The 25,815-nt window shown below is 37.6% G+C and overlaps 1 protein-coding gene and 2 long non-coding RNA genes across 4 annotated transcripts; 1 reads left to right on the top strand and 2 right to left on the bottom strand.

Annotated features, from left to right (window-relative positions):
* Positions 1-2,634: 2,634 nt before the first annotated feature.
* LOC136252337 (uncharacterized) lies at positions 2,635-5,128 on the top strand. Its single transcript, XR_010699467.1, has 3 exons — positions 2,635-3,170; positions 3,647-3,917; positions 3,977-5,128. It is a non-coding gene; the product is annotated as an uncharacterized lncRNA (long non-coding RNA).
* Positions 5,129-5,937: 809 nt separating this feature from the next.
* LOC136252387 (uncharacterized) lies at positions 5,938-11,087 on the bottom strand. 2 transcript variants are annotated; one of them, XR_010699533.1, is made up of 5 exons: positions 10,906-11,060; positions 10,470-10,568; positions 8,484-8,547; positions 6,147-6,193; positions 5,938-6,092 (listed from the first exon to the last, which is right to left on the bottom strand). It is a non-coding gene; the product is annotated as an uncharacterized lncRNA (long non-coding RNA). The 2 variants fall into 2 exon arrangements; XR_010699534.1 differs by lacking the exon at positions 8,484-8,547 and having other exon boundaries at positions 6,147-6,276; positions 10,906-11,087.
* Positions 11,088-17,408: 6,321 nt separating this feature from the next.
* Positions 17,409-22,856, bottom strand: LOC136252386 (WSCD family member GA21586-like). The gene is made up of 2 exons (XM_066044813.1): positions 21,954-22,856; positions 17,409-17,930 (listed from the first exon to the last, which is right to left on the bottom strand). The coding sequence occupies exons 1-2, from the start codon at positions 22,807-22,809 to the stop codon at positions 17,599-17,601; spliced, it is 1,188 nt and encodes a 395-aa protein (XP_065900885.1). The 5' UTR covers positions 22,810-22,856; the 3' UTR covers positions 17,409-17,598.
* Between the last annotated feature and the right edge of the window lie 2,959 nt (positions 22,857-25,815).

Raw genomic sequence — 25,815 nt, 5'->3', positions numbered from 1 at the left:
TCCATTATAGTGCTACCATGCTATATTAAAACTCTGTCATAGGTTTATGCCAATGTATGAATCGATATATAACTAATTGCAACAATTGCAAGACAACCATAGACGTACTCCTCATTGTAAGTTAAATATGAGTTGAATGTATAGCTACCACAAGTAAAAGTTATTCATATTAAACAGGTTAGTTTACTTTGAGGCTGGCTACTAAATCATCGTCTGGCCTCCCCCACATCATTACACTAAGCGATGCAACCATACATTGATATAACTGATTGGCTATATCATATCACCACCCGATACTATCGATGTATCAATATAATAATCGTGGCAGCACTACATTCCAATGTTGGTTCACTAGAATAGCCACTGCACAAAATTAATTTATTCATAACAGCTATACACAGCAAAACATTTAGAAGTCATGAACTATACTCTACTTTTAAATACAAGCAAATGATGTGGGGTGTGGCTAATAGTTATGGATGGTGATGGGTGTGGATAGGGTGTGACTAATGAAATAGTAATACTGTAGTAGGCTGCATGTACCATATTGCTTCAAATCTATACCCTGCAGGGGTAGATAACACACAATGACAATAAGTGCCTGGTTCAGGCATTCATATAGACATCACAGAAAACTGAACGGGTGATAACTAAATTCCCAGCCGGTCATAATTTGATGCAATAATACAATAGTTGCGCTGTATTGTCACAATGCTTGGGAGTGTTATGCCGTATTTTCATACAAAAACCAAAATTTAGGCATTGAGCACTATTCTTAAATCATCAAAATATTTCAACAAAACTTCAGCAAAGCATTTGACCATTTTGTAACGATTTTCTCAAAAATTGATGCTAGCCACCTCGCTAGTTTGAATATGCTTCATCTTGTGGACTCCTAGATCCAATGTAGTGACTACTGCTAGGTATGCAATGTACAACAATAGGAGTAGTGTTACCACCATGCTCAGTCACATCACTCAACTGGAATTATGACGTAATCATACTAACACTGCACGCGTCAACAATACACAAGACAAGAGTATTCAGTGCTATTCAGTACAATTAGTAAAGTCTATTCAAGTTTGCACCAGTTGAAAATTAAAGATCTTTTGACTACAATTATTTGTAATAGCTAAAATCAACAGTAAATAATGTAATTTAAATACCATAAAATCTATATTAATATACCACATTTAAAATTGTTTTATTTTATGAAGTACATAGCTTTGTACGTAAACACAATACGTCACAAATCATGAATCAAAGTCAGTGTACCTTTGCAAACTAGCAAACTTTTGCATGTTATTCTTCATCGTTGATATCTGTTCATTTTGCCATTTTATTTTGTACCGGAGTTTAGATTCTTTTGGAAACACTTTTTTACTACAAATGTTCAATAACTCATCAGAAACAGAAACTCCCAAAAAGTCAAACATTCCACTGATACTTTTCTTTGGGTTAGCTACGAGGTCACTGCCATGTACTTCTAGCACGTCAAGTTTGTATTCCTGTTTGGCATTTTCAATGGCTTGGAAGACTGCAAAATAATTTCTCATATAGTTATCTAACATACGTGAGTTCACTGCATACGTTTCATTACTCACTCTACGCTTTCCATATAACCTTAAATCTCCACTGTAATCACAAAGTACTTTGCTAGCAACATTATCATATGGATTTCTGATAACGTGGAAAACTTTCATTGGTAAGTTGACGGCAGTTCTTATTCTGTTAAACACAGTTTCCCACTGTCCAGGATTGCCTAATAAAACTTGTGCAGTCCACCCTCCCTTTTTATCTCCAATAACATCTATGTAATCCTGGTAGGTGTTCTGGTACACATCATCAATATCAAGGGTGTAGCCCTTTAAGGTTTGTACCTGTAATATTGTGCCTGTACGAACAGTCTTCCAAATGGTATTAAATATTGTTGTTTTATTACATTCCTTCCACTTCTGGACTCTTGAAAATATATCAGCTTCATGTGCCATCACAACATGAGGATGACTGTCAATTATAGTACCAACTATGCTGTGTCCACTGTGTGGATGTCCTAGGAAAAATGAGAACTTCTTAATTTTGTCAATTGTTTGCTGTGTAAGTAGATCTGGGACCACAGTATGTGCTTGCTTGCTATCTTTTTTTTGCATAGTGGTGCTGGCTTCTTTGTCTTGAGTAGTGGTGTCGCCTTTTGTGTTTTGTGTAGTGGTTCCACCCTCTGGAGTAGCTACGCCAGTTTCTGTGTCTTGAGTAAATGTGGGCTTGTGGACTTCGGTTACCGACGTAGTACGGTCCTCTTCTGGGATCCTCCCTTCAGGAAATACATAGGTCCAGCTTTCTTCGTTAATAACCTCGCTCTGAGCATTTGTGGTTGTTTGAGACCGTGACGACCGAAGCAACGCCATGATGAACGCACATCCTGAAAACAATACAATGCCAATAAATATCGTCCGAGCGTAAGATCGCGGCAACATCTCATTTGTAGGTTTCCTTCTTTCTGATTTCACAATCGTCAGTCAGCAAATTATGGACTTTATTGTGTTCAATTCGCTCGGTTCAATTCGCTCGGTTCAATTCTCGTCCTCAGCCGCCTACGCGTTTGATCATTGGGGCGAGCCCCACACTAGCGAGTCGCCCACGTAAATTCGTGTCATCAACCATGCGCAAACAATTACAAAAGAAATCGGAAAACATACCGAATTAATGCCCACTATACTCCATGCCACGGTACAGTAAACGGCGAAGATTACAGCACTTCCATATATGCTCGTGTCATCGACCATGTAACGGCGTAGATTACAGCACTTCCATATATGCTCGTGTCATCGACCATGTCACGGAAAAATAAACGGCGTAGACTACGGCACTTCCATATATGCTCGTGTCATCGACCATGTCACGGAAAAATAAGCGGCGTAGATTACAGTACTGCTCATCTCGTCTACCACGTCGCGGCACGTGTTGTCGACCATGAAATAAGCTTGGTTGTCCATGATGGACAGGGAAGAACGCCTTAGAGAAGAGAGCAGTAGCTATAGATTGAGAAGAGATCGAGAAACTTCACAGGTAGCAGAAGAAAGACGAAGGAGAGACAGAGAATATCAGAGAAGACGTGCTCAATTTACACAAGAGTAAAGGGACACAATCATACAGCAGAGAAGGCAGAATTAGTACGTTTGTTATATGTGACCAGGCCTGCGAAAACAGGGCATGTGGGCACAAACTACACCCCATCACTCTACAGATCATATCTCAGTACTGGAATAGTCATTTTGCATTCTGTAACTTGCATCATGATGCCAATTAAATGCTAACTAAGAGCTAAAAATTGCAATACCATAGCATAATGGTACAAAAAGTTATGAGTGATGAAAGTGTGAAAAAGTAGGCAAAAATCATGTGCCCACATGCCCTATTATCGCAGGCCCGGTCACATATATAAATTTGTAAGACTCACAAAATATTTGAGTATAATAGATTAGTAATTGCTGTTCATAAAATATTAAACTGAATCCTATACAACTGATAAAAATAATAGAACTGATTATGGTCTAAATTCACTACCACATTCTTGCAGATGGTTTATATGTGCATATCATACTAACAACTATTGTGACTCATTTTCATGATGTGTTTATATTGATAGTGCTTCAAATGTTGGTGTAGTAGCAAATACTGATGTGAATGTGGACCAATCACAACATGTCCAACGTCATGTGCCAGTTGCCATTAGTGACCCTGCAGTCATTGCCAAGATTACAGAATATCATGCTGAATTGACACTGTTCAATATGTCTTGAAAAATTCCCAAGCATTTCAATAATTGACATTACCCCTGTAGGCATTGTCACAATGATAGCCATGTCCCAAAGCTATTTTCTGCTGCTAATAATATGGATCCTGGTCCAGAACTTATTGTAAGTTATGTTCCTCACACACATGATGTCTAATAACCATTTAACACTTCCTTTTGTAGGGATTGTCAAAAGTAGAACAAATGTTAATTTCACCAGTTATATGTGTGCGACGATCAAAGATACTGACTGCCTTGCAGTGGTTGATAGCAAATAATGTATACTTCAGTAATATTACAATCAATCATGATAATATATCAGCTTTACCTGAAAATGATCATCTTACAAATGTACCTACAGTATCCGTGCCATCTGACCTACACATGTAAAGCAACCTGATTCACCTACAAACATAACAAGATCACAACAACCCAGATATACGTATGTAGAACTTTTGTTCCAACGATTCCTCAGACCATGACCGAGGTGCAAAATATCAGACATTCATTGCAATCAACTACAGTAACATGACCAGCCAGAGGAGAAAATCCCTTAAATGAATTCCAATGTGAATGGTACATTACCTGTGCTTTTCCTGTCCTTTTTCCTACTGGTGCTCAAACCACATTTCAACCCCGTACTTTTATATAATGTGCATATCTTCCATTAGTATGAATGGCTAGATAATAAGACCAACATTCAATTATGACCTATACTAATATAAAACACTTATTCCCTTCAGGCTCACCCCACGATGCTGCTAGCATCTGCCTAGTTAATTTTCTTTTTCCCTTTCCAGAAGTGCGCACTAATTAAAAAGTAGGCCAGCTCTATGTACACCGGTAGGCAGGTGGCAATAACAGCCACCCGTGAGTTATGGTTGCCAGGCTGCTACTACCACCGATGTAGACAATGGTGGTTTTGCAGCCATGCAAGCGCTATTTGCAGCAATTGGTCCGTTTCTCACCTTTTATAGTGGTAGGTATTAGCTTCGATTGTGCGATTGAGATAGGTACGATCTGCATGTATAGCCAGGCAAGTACTGGAAAGTACAAAAATTGTATTGTGGGTTAGAATTTTCAGGAATGACGTCTCCTCTGTTCTGGAGCCTGAGCTGATGTATACTGTAATGTTAGTTGTTCCTTTTCACCACCCAGAAGTCTGGTCACTGATGTGTGAGACTCACTGTCAGTAGTGTACATAATGCATTTTTTTCCATTTAATGAACAGTGTTCTGCTATATGTAATCAATTGGCTGCCATGCCAGCATAATGTGTTATGTGATCCAATTTCCATTCAGTATTGTCATTCACAAAATAATGTTTTAAAAAATATTTCTGGACAACTACGTAGCTAGCTATATTCTCAGGGAGACCATATAGCAGACCTCGGCATTGTTGTGAATATTGTATGAGATTCCTATATATAATATATAGTTTCACCTGTAGCCTGACAATTGTGGTATCAGCACAGCAGTGTTGGCTACCATTTACCAGTAAAGCACTGGAGGGAATACACTTGAAGTAGAGCCAGTAAGTGTGTTGGAGTCTAAGTGAAACTCTTTGAACCATGTACTGGACAAACACCTAGAAGCCACCTGGATTTTTGGCCAATCATGATCACAGTGCCAACTGCCAACCAAGGAGGCCACCTAGCTACCTTAAGGTGACTAAATTTAGCAAATTTATGCATCGGTGAAATTAGTGCATACAAAATTTAGCGATTTTATGAATTGATGTAATTAATTAACTACATTTTGTAGGTTTAGCGTGTACAAAATTTAGTGGAAAAACCAAAATCACTAAATTTAGTCACCTTAAGGTAAATAGGAAAAGATCAGAGATCTAAATAGCTATCATTATACACATATGGCTACGCACATTGTGTGCCACTTTGAGGCTCAATGTATATGTACTCGTGCTCTGGTAGTTATCCGTACAGGTTATAAATACAGCAATAAAATATCCCAAAATTACATCAAAGTTACTGTACATGTATGTTTCTGCTCAAAACGTTGTCCCAATGGGAACATTGTCATGTTTACCAACAGGTCTTGAAATGACTAGCATTGTAGGAATGTCTGCACCCTTTGTACTATCATAAATCCACTACAAAATTCTTCAATTATTTCTGCATATACAACCCAGTGGAAATCCGTAATAGATTTACACAGTTAGTAAAAGTATAAATACAAAGCATTGTTTGGCTATAAACTATGCATTATCCAAGCTGTTTTCTTCTCCCACTTTAACACTTAACTAGGTGTCACTGTCGCCTGCACCTTCTTTATGCTTACTCCTGCAGAAAAACGATTAAATACATAATTACACATAATGCAGCACATGTACTTACTTTGCTTCCCAATGATGTTTTGCAACAATAGGTAGAATCTAGCCAGCCTAACAAATCAAATAGCATATATAATCACTTCTTTTCTTCTTGTATTCTTTATGGTGCCCCTGTAACTTCTATCACTGAGGCCCTAGGTAAAAGTAGGGACCCCCCTCAAATGCTGTATGACACTGGTGAATAGAATACTTATGTGAGGCTAAAAGCAACTACAGTGGAACCTCTCTGAATGGACCATCCATGAAAATCACACTTATAATGCCAAAATAGCACGAGGGAGACTAATACAGCATGAGGCAAAGCCTAGTGCTGTACTAGGTTTGGACCATACCAGAGTGCTATTTTTCTGATTGCATGAGCGTGGCAGTAGTTTAAAGTGCTTTCTGTTCAGAGCATTCATTTTGCAAACTCTAACCCCTTCAATTTTCAGCCATCAGACAATTGGTAATAAATAAAGTGTTCATTTTCAAAAGTTTAGCGGTAGCACTTGATCCTGGAATCATACCTACTTTTATGAGCCATGCCTACTTTTCGGGATCATGTGTTTCTGTCTCTAAACATAATATGTGACCAGCTGAGCAAAAACTGGCCGTTTTCGCAAAATAATATTTAGCCATAAAACTGCACTGAAATACACTGGGTAAAAATATGTATGCTACATGAAAATTTTACGTACGCTTTAATTGTGTTGTGCGCACTGATCAAATTAATAAAACTTACACACCACTGGATTTGCCTGCTTGTGGAGAGTAAGAAAATCTTAGTTTTGTGTTCGCACAGCAAAGGATACATGAGGTATGGGCATTTATTTACGATACGGTAAAAACAATGTTCACCATTGTCATTTCTTAGTTGGAATGGCCTTCTTCTTTGTCAACATGGAGGAGCACAGGGAAAGCACTATACCTTGATTGATGTGCTAGTTCATGGTGCACAGATTGAGCTAAGTCCCATCTTTGTAGCTTGTTTCAATCGTGAGTTATGATTGATTATCTAAGCACCAGTAATTTATTTTCCGTATTGCTGCTGTATAAATCGAGTTTATCACTATTCCAACTGTCAAGTAAGACCATTCATCATAAAAGGCTGAAGCTTTGGCTGTCCACTCTTTTGTTACTATAGATTACAGAGATGCTGGAATGTGCAAAAAACCGACCGGTTTTTGCTCAGTGGGTCACATATACAAATCAATGTGTATCAGTTTGTTGTTGTCTACAATGGAGCCACACCCACTAATCAAGTATGAGTCTAGCTAGTCCTGCACCTGTTGTGAGCCACAACCACTTGAACCACACTAATTTATCAGTAAGATTTGGCTTGTCAAGACCAACTTGGACACAAGGTAATGAAAGTATGAAAATAATATTTTTGGAACCTTAAAAATGCAATTAGTGTTAATTGCGTATGACGTAACAACTGGATGCTGTGGATGCCCATAAAAATGTATTGAAGCCATTGGGAAAACGATGATAATCGATGGTTAAATCTCCACTATTTACAAAATATACGGTATGTTCCAATTCTCTGTACATGGAACGAAACTACATTAATTTCTCTTTCGCTTCGTGGTTGTCTGCTGTGAATAGCGTAAAGGATGAGTGAGTTATAGAGCTGCAAAGTTTAAGATTTTGCTGAAAAATGATTTCCATGGCTGGTAATAGTGAGTTTGTACTTGAAAACAATTCAGAACTGATTGGCAAAGCTTTGTGACAAGCAAACACCATGTTTAGTGAGTCAGCAAACACCATCCAGGTGTTCCTAATAATGCTTGTTTTAGTGTTGCTATTCCATATAAACATAGAAACAAGCACCTGCTTGCATGCTTCATCACTACACCTAGAAGCAGCAGACAACCACCACCAGGTGTAGAAAATATCAAATTAATGTAGTCCATGCTGGTATATCTTCATTACTTTCTGTGTAACAAAGGATATAGTTTCTGTGGTTGTCTGTTTCCTAATGGTTTCTGTACATTTACATGGCAAACCACAGCATCCAGTAGTGTGCAATACCACAGCAATTAAAATACTTTCACATTAAATGAACTGGTCAATTTAGTTCATTGTCAAAATTTGTTGTTATACGGTATCTTGGGAGCATAAAAACCATACACTTGATTGTGTAATAAAATTACCAATTAGGTCTGGTTGTCACCTAGAGCTGCTTTAAGAACTAGACATTTGGTTTAGTATCAGAAATTTGTGAGCTGCATCAGCTACGTTAGTAACTCGCTAACAGTGGAGCAAGGATTCCATTGTATTACCATGTGTGATAAGCTTTTAGTACTATTGACCGTACATATATTAGGCATAATAAGCATAAAGTTACTAGAATAAATACCTCTTCTTCCATACTCCAGGTAAGACTTCATGACGTGTTATGTGATTGCAGCACTATGTCAAACCTACATACATATACGTAAGTAATTTATTATGCAAAAATTTGATTACAGTGGAACCTGTCTAAAGTGGTCACCTTTGGGCCAGAAATATTTGGCCTTTATAGAGAAGTGGCTGCCTAACTCAATATCCTCTATAAAGCAGCCATAAGCCACAAACCAAGGTTTGGCCTTTATACAAAGTTTCCTGGGATTATAGCTATCCTCACATGCCTACACTTCAATCCATTACTTACATAACAGGCATAAACAAAGTAGCAGAAAGGATCACCAACAAGAGCCAGAACCCACTGCACGGAGACATCATCACTAGACTACCTTGTGTAACACTGATATAGTACACACAGACTCGTGCATGCACCACACATGATCTCTTGTAATTGACACCTTTAGGTGATGATTGTTGTAAGGTTACATGTACTTAGTGAGATATAAGTAACACGAGTGGCAGCGTTTTGTGGAATAGCCATCGTTACACTTGCCAGTGAAGGAAAGGCTGTGGTTTTAGACTGGAAAGACAGTTACGTACCTGGTAACTAAACAATTGTAAATTCCAAGGTAAATTCAGGAAATAACATATCATGAGGTGAGCTTTAATTAGAATCATGTGAAGAGACAATGCCATGGAGTGGCTATAAGCTTATCTTATAGTTAGTTTACTCACTGTTGCTGGCTGCTTTGTGAGAGGCTTTTAGTATAACAAAGTGCTGTTTGGGGCTACGCATTATAGAGGTGACTGCTTAATGCAAACTACTTTTGTACAAACTGATTGAGAATCGGTCAGGACCATAGTCACATGGCAGTTTTGCTGAGGTGACCGCCCAACACAGGTGACCTTTAAGAGAGGTTCCACTGTATTATTATAGCTATGTATGTAAGATCTGCATGACAGTACTGACCCCATAAATGTAGACACATATATGCACATAACGTACATGTTGGTTGTAAGTATAGTAACTCTTTCAAAATTCTGTGATGGCACATTCAAGGGCGTAGCCAGGAGGGGTTCAGATGAACTCCCCTTTCAGAGATAGTTAAAAATCACACCCACCTTATAGTCCTGGAGCTCTCCAGTTGTTACTTGCACACTGGCATAGCTCTGCACTACTCTTGAAGGTCGCATTGCATTAATGCTGTATTTGTATCAGATGATTAATTGTGCATGTGGTGAATGGTGGAAATGGTGAAGGACTGTTCGTTGAGATTTGTTACAAGGCAGCAGTTGTGATGCGTACACAAAATGAGTGGTCGTGTTATACATGTGTCAGGTTAGCATGACTAGTTGATGTATATTTACATGATGATTGCTGGCATGTGATGTCTTGAATATATTGGAGTACAGGCCACGTCTGAAGTTACTGACCTTCAACAGGACCAAGAATAATGTTTATACTCGGAAGGAAGTTTTGCCAACTAAGAAACCCAAGTGTGGAGGGCTCCCATATGTTAGGAAGCCATCAGTATGTTGTCTGGAAGCACAGTGGGGTGTAAAGAATCTATGCTGAAAGTAAAGATTAGTTAATATTAAGCTGCATAAACAGCAGTGTGTAGCTAGTTAGATGCACAAACAGCACCTTTTATTGTTACTGCCCGAGGGCACATTTTTCATCACTTTTATTCAAACGTGGTCCAGGGGAAGCACCCAGGCCTTCTCCACAAGGACATTCCACTTCAAATCTGAACCCCTTTCCTGGCTATTCCCCTGACATTGCTATTTTTCTACACATGTGCAAGCTCAATATTAGATACACCTGCAGATCCAGGCCCTTAAGCTTGCTTGTCACAACTATTGCTAACTGGGCAATATTGCTCTCATGAAGGTGCAACGTTATGTTCTTGTGTTGTGACATACTGTGCCATTCCCATATTATTTGTTCCTTTACCCTTGCTTTATTTCATGTGACACACTTGCTGGATCAATTCCTTACCATTTAGGTGCAGCATGTAATCTATTTCTGTCTTGTTCCTCATCTTTTTCTTCTATTCATCAGGTAACAAGCAAAGATCATCACACGACTATACAAAACCTACAGAAAAGTATCATTTAGTAAGAGGTCAAGTTACACGAGAATGTGATTTAAGCATGCAGTGTACAGTAGGTCATCCTCAAGTCTGAAAAAATTCTAGCTGTCACTTCATGACAAACATCCGCTTTTATTGATTATGTGTTTCAATTTTACATTGTTTGGGCTCGTGTTTGGGACTATTGGCCATTTAAGTCTGATCAAGGTCACAGATTAACCTACAATTCCTTTGCTAAGTGCCCGTGTAGCACTATTTCCTATCATAAAAAATACATGTGACCTAGCACCTTTCCCACGTTGCCTGGTGTATCGAAAGGGCACACATCTGACGGTATAATACCTGCACTTGATCCTTGATCTTCTCGACATCCCCTAAATCATTGAGAACTTTGACCAACTTTCATCACCGGCAAAAATCGCACATTGTAACATCACGTGACCATAAAGCAGACGCACGCCCAGTAGCCTATGAGGTATGAAGCACCGGTGCCAGCTAGTAATAGAACTTTGTTGGCTCTCAGAACAACCGGTATATAGACACTCCGTAAAAGGTATATACAGTACCGCAGTATAAATTTCGGGTTTTACTCTTCACCACCTTTCATAACCCTTAAGTTACGTAATATTAAGCTCAAAAGCATCCAGACTTCCTACTGTAGTTGTTACTCTCTCTCCGCTTCGACTTTAGGGCACGCATCTAGTAGTTGCCGCGAGTAGTCGACTTTAGGGGATGCGTCCAGTAGTTGCCACGAGTAGTAGACTTTAGGGGAAGCGTCTAGTAGTGTTAGCGTTCAGGGGCGGATCCAGAGTTTCGAAAGAGGGGGGGCACCTTTCTGAAAAACAGTTGAAGACCAAAAAAACTTGCTGAAAACCAGTTGAAGACCAAAAAAAAAAAAAAAAAAAAAAGGTCACAACAATAATAGCTAGTTATCCTTACCTACTATATCACGTCTGTTATGTAAAATAAAATCCTATTTGTAGCTTCATAGGTAAGCTACACTGCCTCATGAACATTGTGACTGCTTTATTAGAGTAATTGACTGCTCTATTAGAGTATATCGATCTTGTATGCAATTTCTTGAAGGGGGGGGGGGCATTTGCCCCAAATGCCCCATCCTGGATCCGCCACTGGCGTTAGGGTTAGAGTTCAGCTTTGGTTTCTTCTTCACCTTTAGGGTTAGGTTCTTCTTACTATATACAGCTTATTTCGTTAGTCACATTTATAAGATACAAAAAAAGGGAATCAGCGGCAGCATAATCGGTATTACACTGGACCATCACACTGGGATCCTGGGTTCGATCCCTCTTCAGTACTGCACTTTTTTTTTGCCGGGTTCACCGTTATTTTTCTAAGTTCTGTAGGGTTATGAAATAGGGTGAAAAGAGTGATACCCATAAATTTCGAGTTGCGTAATTTTCGAGGATCAACACTTCTGGTCAATAATTCTACCATAGATACTACACCCTCTATGATTCTACAAACTCTAGCTATAATTATGCAGAGCCACCTAGACACTTGAAACTGGGGACTGCGGCAAAGAATGTACAGTACCTAGCTAGTGTGGTGTTCCCAGCTTCCAGCAGCTTGGCATGCTTGGTAGTGTTGAGCACTCCAAGCTAGGGTTTATTAAACAGGATGGACAGGGAAATAGCTACTTAGTTCTTGTGCAGACTCAAATTAATAATGGCCAACACCAGGAGCTTAATTTGGTGAGGTTCACCTGTGTCCGCAGCTTGTTGAACACCTGACATTGCGGTAAAAAATGAAATGGTGTCCTGCACACCAAATTGTTACAATATACACACCAAATATGCCAATTGGTGTGTATATTGTGACATTTTGGCGTGCAGCTAGTTTTATCTTTTACAGTGTATGGCTGGAGTTATTCAAGTGATCAATGTTGGTAAGTGTTCATGCAAGGCAGCTGTCTGATTGATACTGAGGACAGGATGTTAAATCCTCCTTAGTGAAAACACTATTGAAAAATTAAAGCTCACACTTGTCCTCAGTTAAAGTTGTCATCACACCTTAATGTGTTGATGGACAAGTCAGTTTTAAGGTGAGAATTTACAAGCTTCCAAAACTGCTTTACATTACTGACTCTGTTGGATGCCAAGTTGGCTTCATAATTTCTATGGGGTGATCTAGTCAGATTGCTTCTGGATTGACAATATAGCTGGCAGTGGTGGAGGAAGTAGTTGATATGAGGGGGGGCTCCGCTGGGCTGACCCAGACTTATTTCTATAGTTTGGTAAGCCGGTGAGACCAAAAAAAAAAAAAAAAAAAACAACCAACTGAACAAGAGCTTTCCACCTCACCAGCTACCATTTCTAGCTGATAAACTACATAAAAATCCTCTTACATAGCTCCCTACACAGTGATTGCTTTATTAGAGTGACTGCTCTATTAGAGTATCTCGTATCACGGTTTTTAGCCCCACTCCAAGAAAGATAATTTCGGTGTGATATCATGAAGTCTGGGGGGGGAGCTAAGTCAGCAGACCGAGGGGAGGCTTCAGCCCCCTAGCCCCCCCCTTTCCGCTGCCTATGATAGCTGGTAATCTGAATGGGACTTAGAATGCTGATATCGATATTTAGGCCCCTATTTGGTGATTATTAGTTTCTCATCCACCGCCCGCATCCTTCTTAAGCTACCGCATGGCAAGCCATTATTTACTCTGTGCATGCTCAGAAGAACACATGATACCAAACTGTTATTTTTTGTTGATGAACGCTACAATGCGCTATATATCGCCAGGAGAACTGTTGTTTTCCTTAGCAAATTGTTGCAGTGCCAGTTGCAATCGTGCTCTATCGACTTCATCAAAGCAGACTTTCAGTTGACTGTCGAAAAACAGTTGGCGATCACGAAAAGTAGAATCAGCTGGTGAAGGAAATGTTTGTAGCAAGAAAAAAAGACAATTTGGACTAGGTCTGTACATCAGTGTGTTAATATTATAAAATAATGGCATAATGGTAATACCCTCCCGCCTAGTCTCGCGTGGCCAGACCGCTTTTTTCCGTATATTGGGTGGGGAAAAAAGGGTCTGGTGCAACTCCAATAGCTGTTTACTTCTGAGCCGTCCCCACATTCCGGGGACGCTAATTGAATAACATTGGTCACAAAGGAGGTGCCATGACGTCAGTAAGTTAACTAGAGATCTGTTTATCCTTTAAACGAATCTTAATTTGCTCCGATGTCTCTTTTATAGCGTCTTGAAAGCTAATCCTCATCGTGTAACAAGACTCACAACCGGAGCAGGAGTGTAGGAATACTTCATAGTTTTACTGACGTCATGGCACCTCCTTTGTGACCAATGTTATTCAATTAGCGTCCCCGGAATGCGGGGACGGCTCAGAAGTAAACAGCTATTGGAGTTGCACCAGACCCTTTTTTTCCCCACCCAATATACGGAAAAAAGCGGTCTGGCCACGCAAGACTACCTCCCGCCCGTGCTATGCAACAGTTATAAGCTTGATCAAACTATAAGTCACTAGAAGTGAAGTTATGATTTCACTCAGCTATAATGCTACGCTTACAAGGTTTTGTCAGACAGGTTGGGTCATGCATTATGTCAAATACTCTAATAAAGCAATCACAACTATAAAAAAAAAAGTAGTGAACGCTGGCAAATAGTGAACGTCACTGCATGCAAATTCTTAGTGATGGTCACTAAAATGTAAGAGTGATGTTCACTATTTGCAACAATATTCACTACTTATTTTTTACAGTTAGTGTATACCCTGCAAAAACATTATTAATTTTAATGTGCTGCAAGTACAATGCTACAGAATTGCATGGAAAATGAAAAATCAGCAATGATGTTGTTGACTATCAAATTAAGATTTTCTCGACATTTATGCTATATACAGGCAAAGTTTATAATATTATTTGACTTTAATTTGTAGTACTAGTTACAGAATGCAGAAATTCTGGTCCATTCTAGTACAAAGATGATTGTAACAGTAAACAGTGCATATGGTTCTGATATTCTATTCCAGTACTGACTATACGATGATGTATTATAGGATTGTTATAGGTCAAGTCTATATATGGCTGCTAAATGTACAGTATTTGTGCAATGATTTATAATAATATTATTTATATACATGTGGACTACATGATTATTATAAACTATACTATTGGTGAAATGTCTAGATTGTAAAAATATGCATAAATATTATTAGTACATGTTCATGAAAAATGTTTCAATTGTCAAGTTGTCATGAGACCTCAGGGAATTATTTTCAAAAGCTCCATCATCGTTCAACTGTAAAAAGCCAACAACATTCTTTATTATTCTGAAGCAATTAAATGCAAAAGAAAGTTATTTTTCAGTTGGCAAGATGCTTAGTGACTACCTATATACTGCAATTGAGTAACAGTGTACGTACTTTGTTAGGATATTTTTCTATTATTGGAACTGCTGATACTGCACATGAATTATCTTTTAATGCTTTTGTACCATTTTAAAGTCTTAATTAATAATTGCTCCTTATATATTAATGTTCATCAATTTTGTGTGGTAGGCACAAGTTCAGTAATGTTTCGATTGTGTGCAGTACATAAAAACTGTATTTGATCAGCCAGCTAGCAACAGCCTGTTGGGTCTGGCTAATGATTTGTATTTCCATAACTTGGTTGCAGAGGTTGTATTTACTGGCATTGTATATATATATATAGCTAATGAAGGTCTGTGACATTCAATTAGATTCTAGAGACTCGTTGACACTAGGCCTAAGTCAAACATTCCCAAAATTTTGCCAAAAATGTTTCAGGAATTTCCCACCTATTATGCTCTTCAGTGTTCCCATTATTATGTTCCTAGGTTAGCAACATTTCTTACAATATAATTATCTTGGAACATTTCAATCTGTGAATCCTCTATTAGAGTATTTCACTACAAAGTGACTGATGTACATACAGTATCCATCTAATATAGCACTCCAGCCTATTATGCTTTTATGATGCTGGAATATTTGACGTACGTAGGCCTAGTTGACACCCAATTTCTTCCTGTGATTGAGACATCAACACATTCCACAGTAAAGATTATATGAGATTTTGGTTTACATTCTGCCAGTAACCATTTAGACATTGACTATTCTATATCAGTATCAGATATTGATGCATCAATACTTTGCTCACAGTGTGGATCCGACTGTTTTAAACTCAAATCTTCCCAAGCTACAATGATGCTTCCTACCTTCAAAATGCTGTAATAGAGCAGTGATGGAGTCATTATGTTGATAAGCCTTTTACACAGTCATTATTTCGCCGAGTTTTAAACAACCTTTTATTGACTTGCATATGGGGACTGAGGATTTTCTTGCTGCTCTTTAGGATCAGTCCATCACAACTAGAGCAATGCGGCATCTCTAGTTAAAGATATAATCTTTATGTGCCATATCTATAACTCTAAGTGGATGTTCAGTGCATGCAGCATCGGCTATATGACAACATCTACTGACTGGCACTTATGTGGTACCAAGATCTGAGTTTTGGTGGAATCATTACTCACCACTTGCCATTGAAACTGATAATGTAAGGATTTCAATTTCTTTGCTGATAACGTAATTTATGCAAGAAGACTGATTTAGTGATTGTTGATAAGCATTTGCGTACAGTAAAATTAATTGATGTAGCTATCCCATCGGATTTTCATGTTGTCAAGAAGGAAACAGAGAAGATCAATAATATACCAAGAGTTGTGAGTTGAATTAGAGTGGCTATGGAAAATGAGAACTAGTCTAATACATGCTTGTGACTATATTGGTGCCTTGGGCTGCATCCCTCAAAACTTTCCTTATTACTATTAATTGGGTGAATTAACTGTCCCGTCTGAATAAGAGTGTGTTACAACAATCAGCTCCACTAGGATGAATCGTGAGGCATATTCTGCAGCTCTCTGTAGTAGAATTGGCTTCTGAGCTTTTTCCTACCAAATTGTGTTTCTGTGTGTTAATCAAATAAGTATCACTCTGTATAGAGTTCCTATGGATACATGTACATGAAATTGAAAAGGAGAAAACATCTTGACTGCCTGGCAGACTCCTGTAAGCATTCGAGCACTAATCGGATGGCTGCCCAGGTCCAGTCATGGATCTTCTTCTACCTTTTATATATCAATTTTACACAGGCTGTAGGACCAGGTCTCCTACAGACCTTCAGCACTTGTGCTGTAAAGCCTTAATAAATAATATTTTTGCAATATGTATACATCTGTAAAGTGTGCTTGGTCAGTTGGTCTTGAAGGCAGCTTATCAGAAGTCCCATTTGAAAAGACATGAGCAATTACATAACTCAAAGGGCCATAATAGATACTGTACTGTTATGGTTTGTTCATAGGAAATGCATGGTGAACATAAATATTGTGTCAGTTATTTGACCAAAAAGATTTAACAATGTGGTGTGTCCTCAGATTCACGTGACCACATAATGGTAAATACCAATTACATACAATATATATATATAATAATGCAACAGGATTTCTAAACGATTGAATTCAGATGTGGAGACATTCTTCCTTAGTTTGCAGTCTCTTGCAGATTCAGGATGCTGAAAGGTATCCAGTGGACAAATTAACTTAATTATTACCACTGATGTCAGGATGGTAAGAAGTAATCATTAAAGACAAAGGAATGAATGGTACCCTGTGGAGACTTGCTACCTCTTATACCGGCAAGTCTGCATATAAATATACACGGTACTTAGCTATGCTAAAATCTCAGAAATCTCTGAAGCCAGGCAATTTAATTGACCAGATAAGGCAACTGAACAGCCACTCAAGAAGTGTACATACACTTTCCTCCTAGTGATACTGCTGGATTTGATTGCTATAGATAATACGTAGCATACACATGAACACAACAGACAACTGTTAGTTGAATACATTATACCAGCTAATATAGCTACATAGCTACAGTATTTTACAACTTTGCTGGATTATCTTTTATGCACACATTACATTTTGTAAAAACAACTGACTAAAAAAAGACAAGGGTTGAACCTATATTACATATATACAGTATGTTAGTATTTTATATTGTAATGACGTAATACCTCATTAGCTAACTTAATTTGCGTTAATACAAGTTTTCTTTGCTCTGGAGTATATGGATCAGTAACATTTTTATGCTTTCTATGAAAACCTTCAACTGCTGACTTAATTGTACACTGTAAGTCATCTTCTGTGTAGGGAAACTTCAAAAATTCAATCATTCTTTTCAATTCAGTATGTAAATCAGTGAACAAGTTCTCATATTTTACCACCAATATTGGAGACTTTGTTGACCCTAAGAATTGCTGTACATGATTTTTCCATCTATTGGAAAGTTTAACTACTAGTTCATCCCATCTACCATCTATTAGCAAAGAAATGTAAAGAGTAAAATTAATGATCAGTGAAAAAAATATAAGTTATGAACTATACATGTACAGTAATGATCAAGAAATGACGATAATTCATTGCTGGTTCAAATCTGTAGCAAGCTGAAAAGTGGGTCATCATCAACTGTGTTGTATCTGAGGAGACAGATAGCTACGCTGCATATATGTACAAAAAATGGGGAGTCTGAGGGTATGCCCTCCTACACCCTACCACTCACTGGGGGAAATGTTTGAAATTTTAACCCTTTGAGATTGAGTTCTGACTGAAAGTAGTAATGCAAGGTATAGCATAGTTGACTCAACTTGACTGAAGCTTATAGCTGACTGTACTATTAGAGTTATTGCATTGAATGCTCTGTTACACATTGACTGCTTTATTAGAGTATATATCATTGCAAATTCAAGTAGTTGAAAGTATTCAGACCAATGGTACTGCCATAGTATACAGCCTTCAAAATTAAAGCATCGTCTTATGGTGCTTAAACTTCAATATGGAACCTATCTAGTGTCAGCCATTTTACAAAGCAATTTGCTGAAAATTTTTCAATAGATAGGTACACATTCACAGATAAAGAAGAGACGACATAAAAGCAATGCAGTGGAACCTGTCAAAGTCAGTCACCTGTGTTTTCAATATGATTATGCATGTGCTGCATTAGGATTTTTAAAATGTCAATGTTTGAAACCTACTTTGAAATCCAAAATATTATGTTGAAATCTTGTTCACAATAATTATTTTGTGAGAGTGGTAATATTTTTTTTTGTCTAGCCAAAGCTCAATGTACAAATACTCAATATACTTTCTGAGCAGTTTTGGGTTGAAAAGATAATAATTATGTCAGGAAATAATTTTAACGAGTGGCTTGTGATCCAAATGCAACTTGAAATGTGGCCATTAAGTACAGCCATATATATGCATGGTTTGCTAAAGCAAAGACCATCATGAAAATACTGCATTTCAGCAGTGTGCTGTAGACATATTCACTAGGGTGCTTCTTATTTATAAAAGTAATGCATTTGGACCATTTATTTATTTATTTGTGTTGCATACAATGACTGATGTACAGTCCCTCCATTATCAGAACTCGTTGAACCCTAGGTTAATGGAAAGTTTTAATAAATGAAGCCCATACATTTATATACAGAACTCAGTAACTTCGGGAAAATACTCTAATAGAACAGTCACTCCCACAGTTTGGATAACAGAATATTTGATAGCTAGATAATGAAGGGACCACTGTATTGTGCAATCCACTGCTTATTTTTATCATCTACGAAGAAAGCGGCATGTGTTCCCTGCAAAAGTCTCTCCATGATTGTTAAACATCATATTTTAAAATTACATGAAGAATGATATTTACTAAGAATGAAGATTTCCCTCTCTGCACTTGCCGAATGGTATCTGAAGCACTAGGATTCTTTAGTGAATAAACTTATCTTGGAAATAACATAATAATCACTGCCTTGGTGACTATTATTCCATTACTTTGGGCTGTTTATTCACTTAACACAGTACATGTGTATCATGTGACTGGAGGAATCCACAAATAGGCTTGAACCAATTATGCTTCTTTTAAAGCAAAATTCAAAATTCAAGTCTACTGTGCTTAAAATTATGCTTTGTAAAGGTTACAGTTATACATCAGTGACTGTTGTATTAGAGTAAGTGACGGCTATTATTTCTGTGAAAAGTAAATTATCAGCTAAGTTACAGTACACCAGGCCAATATCAATACATGTGCATGACCGAACAGAGGCATGTGCGTACAAACTATAAACCCCATGAAATAACAGGTGAAAAGGATAGTATATCTGCATTCTATATATATTTTAAAGTTATATAAATGTGTACAAAGTGCTGAAAACTATGTGGCCATATATAGTCCATTTGTATGAGCTCTAATTGTTTACTCTTCCATCTACCCAAAACATTTAGTAGTGCTATGAACTGTATGAAGTTCTTGAAATGCCAGAACTGTTTACCAAAAAAAGTGCTTTTGATACAGGCAAGAAGAAGCGAGTATTCCATACATCAATTTTAATATGGACGATTCTGTGTGCAAAGATGTTTACAACATTGAAACACACTTATTCCAGTATAAAACCATTGGGAGTGAACACATGTTTTCATTGCTTTGATACTATACTACTGTTTTTGGTGGGGGCTCAGGTGAACGTTAACAAACTATAGCATAATGGCTTAGTTTGAAAAAAAAAAACAACAACAACAAACAAACAATATGTGTGACATGCCTTATTTTCACAAAATGAAATTCTGTAATGCTGTGCAGCATACTTATTGTTTGCTTTCTTTTTGGCACATGGATTCCGGTTATAAAGTCTTCAAATATTGTCCCTATTTTGCTGGCAAAAGTGCTTGATGCTTTTGCTAGTTAGCTAGCCTATTATGCTTAATATACAATGTTGGGATAATTGCTATACCACCTGTTTGTCAACAAGATATCTCAATGCCAAGACACCTGCATGCATATCCAAAATAAACATCCTGAAAATAGCAAAAATATTTTCCACATGCCATGCATTGTTTAACATGTACATGACTTCAGACTTGTTGCAATATAGCCATGATGGATTATCATGATCAATGCAGCAATCACTTATTGCATTGTATGTATAATTGTGATTGGATTTGCGAAAAGGGGTCTTCCACACACATCCAATTCTATGATCTTGGAAGACCTTAACTTGGTGTTCAGCTAACATGTAAACCCAAACGTTTCTCCATCCATTAAGCTATGTTGGTACTCACCACTGAACACATTGGAAGCCAATAGCATTTTCCAATCTTAAGTTTTTAACCGTCAAAGTTGGTAAACTGGATGTGTATGGAAGACCCCTTTTTCACAAATCCGGTCACAATTGTGGTATTAAAAGTTTTACACTTATTTAGTTTGTTTGCATTAATTTACCAGCATACAAGATATGATGAAGCATGACTATGCTGTATTAACTCCTATAACACACATCATACATTTACACACAAATGATAGCTTGTTTGTATTGGGCATACAGACAGACGGACAAATAGGCAGCTAATTGCTGCTTGTCTGTCCACCTGTCTGCATTCAGTAAGCCGTTTTGTTAAGTTAACTGTAACTAAAACTATAACTTTGGATCTCATTAACTGATACTACAACTAAAGCTAAATTAAGGCCTTACCTGAAAGTAAATCTGTTACGTATAACTAAAATTTCTTCAGGACCTTGACTATAACTAATATTTGTTTAAGGCCTGACTAAAAGAATGTTAAGACCCCTACCACCATAATGACATTAAAAACTAAAACAATGAGACCTTTATTACATTTGGGTTTTAGTTTTGAAATTTTATTGAATTAAGGTCACAACTACAATGATGAGAATATTGATTAGCCAAAACTGACAACTTCTCAAAATCTATACAACTCATAATGGCCTACTATTGAAACTATAACTAAAACTTTAAAAAAATAAAAGAAGCAGATCTGCAAATGTTTTTAAAATGACAACCACAATCAATCCATTGCTGTAGTAAATAAAACTAAAAGTTTTCGGAGACCTCACTATAACTAAAGCCAAAACTAAACTTTTCTTCTGATTTGTTTATATATACTTACTAACAGCCAAAGTTCATATCAACATGAGGGATTAAGTGCCGATTACCTGACAACTGAACTCCAAGTTATTACACGCTTTGGATGATGAATTTATAGTGATGTTGAGGGTCCAGCAACAAAATGTAAATCTCATACGCATTAAAGAAAATCTGTAAATCTCAAAATTACCATAACTTTACACAATGTGTATACACTAAATGATTGAAAAATTAGCGACAAGATAATTTGCTTTGATAACAGTTTTTTATATACAACTTGTAGATCCTGTAACTCTCATGGCCGATTTTTTGCTCGCAGCAGACCCCTTGTATGATGTCCCATAATTTCATGATTGTTTACCCTTATATGGTAAAACAAAATCATCTAAATTACTAAAACTTACCAAAAGCAGTGGTTGTCGAAACATGTGCTATAAGATGCTGGGCTGAATTTCTACGATTCCATTCAGAAAGAATGGCATCAAAAGGATTTCTAACAACATAAATTACATTATGTCTTTGTAACCAAGATAGTTTGTGGCTGCCAGGAACATAATGCATCTTAACAGCAATAACATTATCAGTATAAATCCCTTCTCCAATCATTCCATTAAAGATATAACTATCATCACAATCTTGATATGCACCTGTATAAATTCCAGTAGTGGTCTCTATTAGTTGTCGCACCCATGAGTTACCTGATCCAGGGAAGCTGAGTAATGCAACAGTTTTACGATTCTTCTGAAAACTCATACTCTTACATTTCTGAAAGTGTTTAGGCATAACCACATTTCCTTCATTTGTTATGTTTACAAACTGCTGTAGAACTAATCGTGTACCAGCACAAATTAAAAATTGTCGTTTAAAAGTTAAAGAATCCAGGATGGGTACTCCAAATGCAGTCAATGTATTGTCTATTTGAGTTTCAGAAAATTCACGCAACATGTCGTAGTGGGGATTGTAGATAGCCTTGGGCTTCATGGTGATGTTACTCGGTTGGATTTTCTTAATAAACTCCTCAAGTAAACTTCTTGTTTGGTTGAATTTCATACCATTACTGTTTGACTGACTGGTACTAGAAATTTTCACTATCCCGTCACTGTTGTTTTCTAAGTCGCGATCAAGTGATCGCGAGGGTAACGAGAAGAGTGACCGCGACGGTTCCATTTTGTTCGCTACAGCGAGCGCTACAGTGAGTTTATTGCTGGATAAGAGTAGCACACAGACCATTACAATACACAATACAGTACGACATAACATTGGATAAGAGCAGATCAACTTTCGAACCGTGTTTCGAACAAACCGCATGGTGTTAGCTACAGTACTCAGTCTGATACTCGTACAGTTATAGCACCCTGATAGCGCCTCCTTAGAATATATATTTTTAGAAAAGGAGGCGCTTATTGATCGTGGCTGAAAAATTGAAAAACATGAAAAAAGGTGGTGTCACAGCTGCACAGTGATAGCTATGTGTTTCACCAGGTAACGTATTTCCCCACACACATATTAGTAGAGCAGCTCATGTATTTTCGACCACCATGAGTCTTCGGACGCGATATTTCCTAGAAGAGCAATGATATCCGATAATTTATGGTACTATTATGAAGACCTATGACTATAACCTCCATGTATAAAATTTGAAAGGATTTGGCTATATCGTGTGGCTGCAGTGACCTTCGAAAGCCACTGTCCAAAAAAATGGATGCTCGGACAAAGTAACGTTCGTTCGGACTCCTCCATCTCTACCCTTCCCATGCAACTTATATGCTATTGTGTGGTAGTGATTGGTAGAGCTATCCTTGAGCTATCCCGTGATATAAGCAGATTAGATTTTTATCAGCTACAGTTGCAGCTACCGCCTTTTTCCCAGACGTGGTAACTTGACGAATCGTCGGACACAAAATTGCAATTATAATTCCGGACACAGCAAGTTATTTCGATTATTTTGGCATTTTTTGTGTTTAAGTATAGTAATAACTAAGAAACATTTGAAAACAGCTATTTAGGCACCTGTGTAGAGTGATTTTTTATAAATTCGAGATGGAAATAGTAGCTACCTCATATAGCTACAATACATTAGGTCTAGAATAGCTACATAAAATTGCTCAAACTTAATAATTTTATATATTTGAACTTACTTGAGACAAGGGAGGTAAGAAATAAACCACAACAATACACAGGAGGTCGCCTCTGCTTTATAGCCTTAGTGACTGTTCTATTAGAGTATATTAAATTCTATATTAATTAAACTTCATTAATTGCATCCATAGTATAATTTTATGCATATGTAGACTATCTAAGGGTGCATTAGTGCGAAAATTAGTTTAAAAACTGCGTTAAATTAATATACTCTAATAGAACAGTCACTAAGGCGATAAAGCAGTGGCGACCTCCTGTGCATTGTTGTGATTTATTTCTTACCTCCCTTGTCTCAAGTAAGTTCAAATGTATAAATTATTTTAAGTTTGAGCAATTTTATGTAGCTATCCTAGACCTAATGTATTGTAGCTATATGAGGTAGCTACTATTTCTATCTCAAATTGATAAAAAAAAATCACTCTACACAGGTGCCTAAATAGCTGTTTTCAAATGTTTCTTAGTTAGTACTATACTTAAACTCAAAAAATGCCAAAATAATCGAAATAACTTGCTGTGTCCGGAATTATAGTTGCAATTTTGTGTCCGACGATTCGTCAAGTTACCACGTCTGGGGAAAAAGCGATAGCTGCAACTGTAGCTGATAAAAATCTAATCTGCTTATATCACGGGATAGCTCAAGGATAGCTCTACCAATCACTACCACACAATAGCATATAAGTTGCATGGGAAGGGTAGAGATGGAAGAGTCCGAACGAACGTTACTTTGTCCGAGCATCCATTTTTTTGGACAGTGGATTTCGAAGGTCACTGCAGCCACACGATATAACCAAATCCTTTCAAATTTTATACATGGAGGTTATAGTCATAGGTCTTCATAATAGTGCCATAAATGATCGGATCTCATTGCTCTTCTAGGAAATATCGCGTCCGAAAACTCATGGGGGTCGAAAATACATGAGCTGCTCTAGTTGGCAGATAGTGAAATAATCTTGTCTCCAATGTATTAAAAGTTGGCTAGTTCAGTTGATTAATACAATAGTCTGATGATTTGGACCAACACTTGTGAGCAGCACTCCATCGGCTTTTACAAACCCATCTGACAGCTCTACGTTGGATATGTTCTAGATCATCAGATGAATGTAAGTACCATACTGGAGAAGCACATTCCAGTATGGGACGTACAACACATTTATATACTGCATCTTTGACAGAGGAGGGGCATGTGTAAAGTGAATGCCTCAAAACATTTAGAGATCTAGACTAGTTGCCTTAGCAGTGATATGTTTGATGTTATCCGACCATGTTAAGGTGAGAGTTTATAAATACGCCTAAGTATTGAACAACAGATTTGGCAGATGGTTATTCAAGAAGTAGTGTACAGATTGTTTCACACTTGGATAGTAGTTGCCATTTATGAGACCATTCTAGGACACAGCGGCGGAGGAAGTAGTTGATATGAGGGGGGGCTCTGCTGGGCTGACCCAGACTTATTTCTGTAGTTTGGTAAGGTGAGACCAAAAAAAAAAAATGTCACAACCAACTGACAAGAGTTTTCCACCTCACCAGCTACCATTTCTAGCTGATAAACTACATAAAAATCCTTACATAGCTCGCTACACACTGACTACTTTATTAGAGTGACTGCTCTATTAGAGTATCTCGATCTTTATATCACGGTTTTCAGCCCCGCTCCAAGAAAGATAATTTCGGTGTGATATTATTCTGAGGGGGGCTTCAGCCCCCTAGCCCCCCCCCCTTTCCGCCGCCTATGCTAGGACATTAGATAAGTCGGTCTGAAGCAAATCTTGGTCAGAGGTGAGAGGTGGATGTAATTTCTCTATACAGGGCTATGTCATCTGGATCAAAACAACCAGGAATTTAGGGTCACCTCTCGGATTTTGACAAAACGTGGCGTGTTTGTAGTACCTGTGGTGCTTATCACTCATGCAAATTTTTAGCTCCATACACCCCATGGTTTCTGATTTATGATCACAAATATTTTGAATATGAAAAATTGGTCCATCTCTAGTTACAAAATCAACGGTAACTTCGCACTGTGCAAATATTTTTAAACACAATTTTCACTGAAGAAAGACTGTTGATTGATCTTTCCGGTAATCACTAAATTATGGGATATCTACTTAATTACGGTTCGAAAGTACTGTA

Source organism: Dysidea avara, chromosome 4, assembly GCF_963678975.1.
Source record: "Dysidea avara chromosome 4, odDysAvar1.4, whole genome shotgun sequence".
Lineage (NCBI taxonomy): Eukaryota > Metazoa > Porifera > Demospongiae > Dictyoceratida > Dysideidae > Dysidea > Dysidea avara.
This window is presented reverse-complemented; position numbering and strand designations above follow the sequence as displayed.